This window comes from Rhinichthys klamathensis, unplaced genomic scaffold, assembly GCF_029890125.1.
Source record: "Rhinichthys klamathensis goyatoka isolate OS25496 unplaced genomic scaffold, OSU_Roscu_1.1 h1tg000141l_1, whole genome shotgun sequence".
Lineage (NCBI taxonomy): Eukaryota > Metazoa > Chordata > Actinopteri > Cypriniformes > Leuciscidae > Rhinichthys > Rhinichthys klamathensis.
In genome coordinates this window covers 714,851-723,351 of record NW_026606676.1, presented here as the reverse complement: position 1 = coordinate 723,351, position 8,501 = coordinate 714,851, and the positions used below count along the sequence as shown (strand labels likewise).

General features: G+C 37.5%; 1 protein-coding gene across 1 annotated transcript in view; it reads left to right on the top strand.

Annotated features, from left to right (window-relative positions):
* Nucleotides 1-3,011: 3,011 nt before the first annotated feature.
* map3k5 (mitogen-activated protein kinase kinase kinase 5) overlaps nucleotides 3,012-8,501 on the top strand; it is a 74,970-nt gene continuing 69,480 nt past the window's right edge. The window contains exon 1 of the mRNA XM_056257678.1: nucleotides 3,012-4,021. Within this exon, the coding sequence (XP_056113653.1) occupies nucleotides 3,625-4,021 (397 nt within the window). The 5' untranslated portion in view covers nucleotides 3,012-3,624. The remainder of the gene's footprint in view (nucleotides 4,022-8,501) is intronic.

The window sequence follows — 8,501 nt, the reverse complement described above, 5'->3', positions numbered from 1 at the left end:
CACGGAGATGAAAAAGGTATGTATGGACTTATCTAACTCTGGGGGATAAGGTGAATAGGCTAAAGTCCCAAAAAGTCGGAGTGTTCCTTTAAGCAGCCTGTATCTGGATAACCGATCGGATTTCTGTTTCCCGCATAATATTTAAATTAGGTCTGTGGCACGACACCAGATTAGCCTAATAAAGATTATACAAATTAAACAACATCCCAATTGCTTTCACTCACTAAAATGAATGCAGACACGATGGCTGGATTGCGTTTACATTACACTGAGATCCGATCACAATGCGTCCTCGACTACCTCCGAACCGGGACACGCTGATCGGATAACATTCCCATCAGAGGTGCGTTTACACACGTCTTTTCAATGTGTATGTGGACAACATCCACAGGTAGCATGTTAATGCCAAGTGTAAACGCAGTTTGAGTGTATTTAAATAAACGTGCTGGGTTTGGATCCTGCTTCCTCCTTGCTTCAACCTCACCTCATAACATAGCCCTGGTTTATACATTTTTATAATTGTATTAATCATAATACCTTCAGAAGACTTTTCTTCATGCTGCTATTGTCATACAATAAAAAGTATTATATTCCTACTTCCATAGTATGGCAAATTATTGCAAATTAGAAAAGTTTAGCAGGTACACAGAATTTTGATGCACATTATCTTATTTCCCCTCAATGATGGAAGTGTTCATTTTCAGGTGTAGCTAATCCTTTACAAGGTGTTATTGAACCTTTCCATTGTATAACATTTGGAAGCTATAAATTTGAATCTTGTGTGATTTAATATTTATAGTACTCAAAGCACAGCTTAAATAACTTAAGGGTTAACATTTATGGAGTAGCCACACTGTTATTATTAAATGTTTATGTAACAATAAACCACCATTAGTAACATCAGTCCATCTGTTCACTTTACAGACGAGCATGAAGAGACTGGGCCACAGTGCTAGTTTGGCATCGCCACACTACTTATATTAACACTGTTTCTATTTCATTTAAATGTTGATATGAAAATATTTGTTATTGTTTAAGCAATAATAGCATTTCAAATTAATAGCATTTCAAATTAATAGCGTTTCAACTTTTTGATGTGCTGTGCAAGTGTGCAGTTATAGAATTAAAAGTGTGCACTTTATTATTCACATCAATGGTTGTGTTAATAAAAAATAAAGTTGAAAGAATGGTGCAGAGACATTATTAACCTTAAAATAACATTTTAACATGAAAAGAAAGTGGACATTTTAATGTTCTTGAAATGTTCCAAATAAGCGTTCTTTGAATGTTGTATTGTTAATAAAATTTTTGGGGAAAGAATGTTGCTGGAACGTTATGCTAACCTTAAGATAACGTTCCAGCAACGTTAAGTAAACTGGACATTTCCACGTTTTTAGAACATTTCAAATCAACGTTCCCACAACCAAAATGGAACGTTCTCAGAACATAACTTTGTTTGGGTAGCTCTAAATAATGCCAGACCCCTGTGGGAATCACATCCATGACAGTAGAAAACTCCCTGGAGTTTTATGGACATATATAAACATGCCTTCTTGATTTAACAATTAATCGACTCATGTCTAAAAAACATCTTTCAAAAAATAAGGATTTATTTTTAAATAATATAGTAGGCCTGAATGTTAATTAAATATGTTAGGAGAAAAGTTATTTATATGGACCAAGCCAGCAACATTTGTTTGTGAAACAAGATAGGTTCAGATGGATTTTGTCAATTTTGTAATTGCAAATCAAAGACCACCCCTAATTAGGAGAAAACAAAATTAGGTACAAAATTCCAAAGAGAATTTGGACTTAGAATGAAATGTCTAATCCAATTAATTAAAATAATATTATTTAGAGTTCAGAAATCAAGGAAGTTCAATCCACCTGATTCATAAGTAGGCCTAATATGTGTTTTGTTTCTCCAAAGAAAATTAAATAAAACCGTATGCACTAGTTGCTCCAGTATTTTTTTTTTTTTTTTATTTATTTTTTTTTTTTATTATGCTTACAAACAAACAAAGATGACAATCGTAGCATACAATTATGTTACAAAATTGCAAACATATCTGTACAAAATATGACAACAATATGTACAGAGTCATCTTAACACAAGTGTGTAACTATCTAAAACAAACAAAAAACAACAAACAAAAAAAAATAAAAAAAAATAAAAATAAAATGAGGGTCAAGAGGGCAAGATATTCTATACAAAATTTAGAGTAGGTCTAACCAAATTAAAGTCATTACAAAATAAAAGTGTTTTTATTGCTTTCTTATTTACTGAGGATGAGATAGTGTTAAGGTACATTTCAAATTCTTTCAAAAAAACTATAAAAATTGGTTTGTTGTTGGAGAATTTACATTTATGGATATAGAATTTCCCAATAAAATAAATTAAATTGGTTACAAAGCAGGCTTTTTTTTTAACGGGATCAGAGTCAAAGTATCCAAAAATAATGTCTTTAAAGGTTACTGATATATCTTGCTGGATATTATCTTTAATAAACTTGCCAATACTTTCCCATAGTTGTTTAGTATAGAAACATGACCAAAATAAAACATAAACAGTTTCTGTATGAACTTGGCAAAATGAGCATCTTGTATCAATATTACTTTTATATTTAATCATGAAATATTTAGCAGGGTAAAATTTATTTAATATTTTGAAGGATACTTCTTTTACTTTATTTGTTAAAAAATATTTTTGTGGTAAGGACCAAATCTTTTCCCAGTTGCTCCAGTAGTGGGCACTCGTGCAACCTAGTCAATGACGCACATCCGAGTCCACGAGACGGAGGGAAGTTAGCGAGTGAAGGGCATAGAAATGAGGAGTGGAACACAGCCTAGGATGGATGGATAGTGTGCATATTAGGACGCACGGGCGCAAGTGTGGGTATTGTGACAGGCCCAAGTGGGACAGCGTCACGTCACGTATTTAATATTCATGACCTAAGTCTTTTCCATAGTAGGATTCGTTAATTCGCTTCCTGCAAGTCCAGAGTGTTACTCCGCCCCGTGAGCGTGAGTTGTGCTGAAGATAATAATAGAAATAGGGCAGGGTCCAGGAGACAAACGCGCTTCGGCCAAGAGCGATTTCACAACTTCAGTATGACATAAACGCAGTGACAGCCAGGAGCCTGAAACCTGACGAGAGGACTGAGAAAACAACACTTGCTGTCTCGCGGTGAAACGGCTTGGGGCGACGCGCACGGAGTTCAGCGATCAACAGAACTGCGTTACTTCGGAAACTTCTATACATGAGCTCCGATAAATGCGCGTAAGCTCTTCCCAAACGCTTGTGTTGCAGGACATCGATGCATTTCCCGGAGTGGGATATCGTTTCTTCGAGTCGTGACGCGCGGGTCCGCGAGCAGTCCTTGATCTCTGCCGCTATCCTTCTCGCCAGACCTATACTGATAAGCGCATTTTTAGTCTTTCATCTTTAAACGAAACGATAATCGTCTTTATTGTAGGTTGTCGGTGCCGATGACGTCACTCGCGTCACTTTTATTGACTTGTTTGATGCCACTGGTATTTGGCTACCAGGAATGCCAGCCATGAAGTGTGCTGGTTGAGTAGCTGTATTGTTGTGGCTGGACTCATTCGACAAACTGATGAAAAATGAATACAGATCTGGAGGCTATTTCTCTTTCTGTACCCTCTCTCGGTCAACCCCTAGACATGATCGGACGGAGTCATGCGGAATCCAGTGGCGGGATGATTTCTGGTGCCGGGACCTTGTGGCACGACCCCTCTATCTGCAAGAGTGCCCACCCTGGGGTGATCAGTTTGCCCTCGGACTGTGGCACCTTGCTGACCACGGGGAAATGTAAAAACCGAGCTGTAACAGTGGCCTACGTGAGGAACTCTGAGACGAGCCAATCTCTCAGCTCAGAGAACATGGCTTTACAGTGTCTGAAAGATGCTTGTGACGTTGTGGGGTGTAAACTAGATGTAATTCCCTTTGGAAAGCTGGACTTTGGTGAAACTTCAGTTCTTGATCACTTTTACAATGCAGGTAAGTCTACTGAGAGATGTCCTGCAAATAAATGTGAATGCCATTTGCTTAATCAACACAGTGTGTTGACAGCTCTAATGCTGGCTGGTTGCAACCTTTACCGTGTATTAGGTGTGTTTGGTTTGTTTCTTTCCCTTTGGTTTCTATCTTGTTTTCCGGCTCTCACCTTTTCCAGTAAAGTTCTCAGAATGAAGTGATTTGATGGTATCACTCCCCCTCATACCCACAACCCAGGGTGGAGTGCAGGTGAATGCAAACAACGTTTACCTTAGTAGCTTGAAACTTAATGTAAACAGTTGATCTGCAGCAAAACCAGACAGGCACAATCTTGTTATAAATGTTAAAGTCACCATATCACCATAACCAGAGCTGTATGCATGTCCTTGGGAAGTGTAATTCCTTGCTTAAGTCTAGAGGAGCTGTTGACTTTTTCCCAAAACACTCAATTATTACAAACACCACCACATTCCTTACCTGGGTCCATTCTTCGCACCTCGCTTACTACATCTGAGATGATTTGACAGATGCCAGATCATATAATCATGATAACTGATCTCTGGATAATTTGGCTCTTCAGTCGAATTTGTGGATTTGATTAAAATGTCTGGATTAAGTTGTCTGATATTGCTGCGCATTCTTGTGTTCATTGGAAAGGGCAGATATATCGATACTTGAAACCATGATCAGCAATGCAGCGATTGGCTGGCGGCAAGACAGACACGCAATGACATCATATTAAAAAAGAACATCACACACCTGACGAAAAACTTTCTGGACCTTTATAAGGAAACAGCCAAGTGACCAAAACGACATAAAAGTTATAATTGGTACTGTTTGTTACATGATTCCCAATTATTTCCATTATCTTTGGAGCAGATTTGTATGACAGCATTATTTAAAGTTTTTTAAGGGTCAAGAAAATGTTTCTATTAGCACATCAGATAATAATAAATTATAATACAATTACTATGTAATTTTTCCCTCATGAAAAGTGTCTATATTATGATAGACTAAAGAACATTATAATATTATTTTCTAATACATGTTTTAAAATTATTATTATCATTTTTTTTTTATTATTATTGTCCCTGGTTCATTAAGGTACTCTTGTAATAAAGTAGCAGTGGCTGGGACAGACTTTACTTAGTATCACCTCCGCTTCAAAAGATGCATTTAATCCTGTTTCCATGAATAAGCTTCTCCCGAGCAGGTTCGTTTAAGCCTACGGATCTGTTGCTATGACAGCAACTCCGGGATGCGCTGTGAAGAAGCTAACAATCCTGGATCATGGCAAATCGTCAACAATGAAATCCAGATAACGGAGTAATACACGTGCAAAGAATGGGCCCTGAACTCCTGTGTGTTACCATGCGTTGCAAGATTGTCCTAATCCATAAAGTTATTACTTGCAGTGACAAAAGACTGAATTTGAGGTATTTAATTAAATAATTTAGAATATTTGTAGTTATTGAGAGTCCTTGAAATTGTCAGATATTTTGGGACAAACGACTTATAGTAAATCAAGAATAGTTTAATAACACCCATAACTGTAGAATAAGGGAAAGGACCGTACTGAGGTAAAATGAAGTGATAAAATGAGTGAATTAAGTGCTTTCCCCCCTATAATCCTTAGCTCTTAAATATTTCATCTTGTTCTGGATCCTTGTCATCTTGTTTGACTTGGTTTCTTTTAGACACTCATTTAGAGACAGACGCTCTGATTCGTTGCCTGGGGTTTTCTGAGACCGTCCACAGCATTGTTCTCTCCATCATTTGTAAGGTTAAGGGTTTGATGTTCGGTTTGCTTTCTCTGCACATAATTCTGTATGTTTCACCATAGTTTGGTTCCACTTGTCTGAGAATGCGGTTTCATCCATGTGGCCTTTAGATTTAAAAACTCAAGAGGATTAGCCTAGCTCTTGCTAAGGCTCTGTCTTATGTTGGACGCTGAGATGTTACGTTGGCTGAAACCCTCAGAAATGCTTTGCCATTTGTTTGTAGCATATCCAAGTTTCGTAAATTAAACGATGAGTTTAGATGTCATTGTGTAACCTTATCCTGTCTTGTGCACTTCAGCAAGCTTTTTGAGCTTGTCAACCTTACACTTGAATGACTGCAACTCCTGACCGCACCATTGCATGAGTTTAAAGGAACAACGCAATCACCACCATGTCGTTCAAAACATGTATGACTTTCTTCCTTTGTTGGAACACAAAAGAATCTCATTTTTAGAAGAATCTCATTTTTTTCTATACAATCAATAACGACATGTCTTACACTACATCCAAGTCTTACACTACATCCAAGTCTTACACACTACATCCAAGTCTTACACACTACATCCAAGTCTTACACACTACATCCAAGTCTTACACACTACATCCAAGTCTTACACACTACATCCAAGTCTTACACACTACATCCAAGTCTTACACACTACATCCAAGTCTTACACACTACATCCAAGTCTTACACACTACATCCAAGTCTTACACACTACATCCAAGTCTTACACACTACATCCAAGTCTACTACATCCAAGTCTACTACATCCAAGTCTTACACACTACATCCAAGTCTACTACATCCAAGTCTTACACACTACATCCAAGTCTTACACACTACATCCAAGTCTTACACACTACATCCAAGTCTTACACACTACATCCAAGTCTTACACACTACATCCAAGTCTTACACACTACATCCAAGTCTTACACACTACATCCAAGTCTTACACACTACATCCAAGTCTTACACACTACATCCAAGTCTACTACATCCAAGTCTACTACATCCAAGTCTTACACACTACATCCAAGTCTACTACATCCAAGTCTTACACACTACATCCAAGTCTTACACACTACATCCAAGTCTTACACACTACATCCAAGTCTTACACACTACATCCAAGTCTTACACACTACATCCAAGTCTTACACACTACATCCAAGTCTTACACACTACATCCAAGTCTACTACATCCAAGTCTACTACATCCAAGTCTTACACACTACATCCAAGTCTACTACATCCAAGTCTTACACACTACATCCAAGTCTTACACACTACATCCAAGTCTTACACACTACATCCAAGTCTTACACACTACATCCAAGTCTTACACACTACATCCAAGTCTTACACACTACATCCAAGTCTTACACACTACATCCAAGTCTTACACACTACATCCAAGTCTTACACACTACATCCAAGTCTACTACATCCAAGTCTACTACATCCAAGTCTTACACACTACATCCAAGTCTACTACATCCAAGTCTTACACACTACATCCAAGTCTTACACACTACATCCAAGTCTTACACACTACATCCAAGTCTTACACACTACATCCAAGTCTTACACACTACATCCAAGTCTTACACACTACATCCAAGTCTTACACACTACATCCAAGTCTTACACACTACATCCAAGTCTTACACACTACACTACATCCAAGTCTTACACACTACACTACATCCAAGTCTTACACACTACACTACATCCAAGTCTTACACACTACACTACATCCAAGTCTTACACACTACACTACATCCAAGTCTTACACACTACACTACATCCAAGTCTTACACACTACACTACATCCAAGTCTTACACACTACACTACATCCAAGTCTTACACACTACACTACATCCAAGTCTTACACACTACACTACATCCAAGTCTTACACACTACACTACATCCAAGTCTTACACACTACACTACATCCAAGTCTTACACACTACACTACATCCAAGTCTTACACACTACACTACATCCAAGTCTTACACACTACACTACATCCAAGTCTTACACTACATCCAAGTCTTACACACTACATCCAAGTTGTCTGAAGCCATACGATAGCAATTGTGTGAGATCCAGTGGTTCACAAAGGGTGAAATATAGATAATAATAAAAGTCTGTCATCATTTACTTACCCCAGAGTTGAGTTTCTCTCTTCTGCTGAACACAAAGGAAGATATTTTGAAGGATGTGGGTAATCAAACAGTTGAAGGGGAAAAAATACTATGGAAGTCAATGGGGTCCATCAACTGTTTGTGTACCCACATTCTTCAAAATATCTTCTATATATATCTAATATATGTTTTCAACGGAAGAAAGAAGCAACATGAACAGCATGAGGGAGAGTAAATGATGACAGAATTCAATTTTCATTTTTCTATCTCTTCAAGTAGTGACTCTTCAAGTTGTGTTTTTTATATACCAATCTAATCTTGGCCAGCATCAGTCACCACTGTTTAGATTCTGGTGTTAACCACTAAAACCCATATGAACTTGCATTAAATATGAATAAGTTATACTGTTTTTAAATATTCAGTTTTCCCTTATGAGGCACTGAAGAAACTAGGCTAGATAAAACATTGTTTGTATGAAATCCTCAAGTTAAAACAGAAATAATGCATGCTTTTGTTATCATTTGCATATTTTAAGATGCCTTTTTG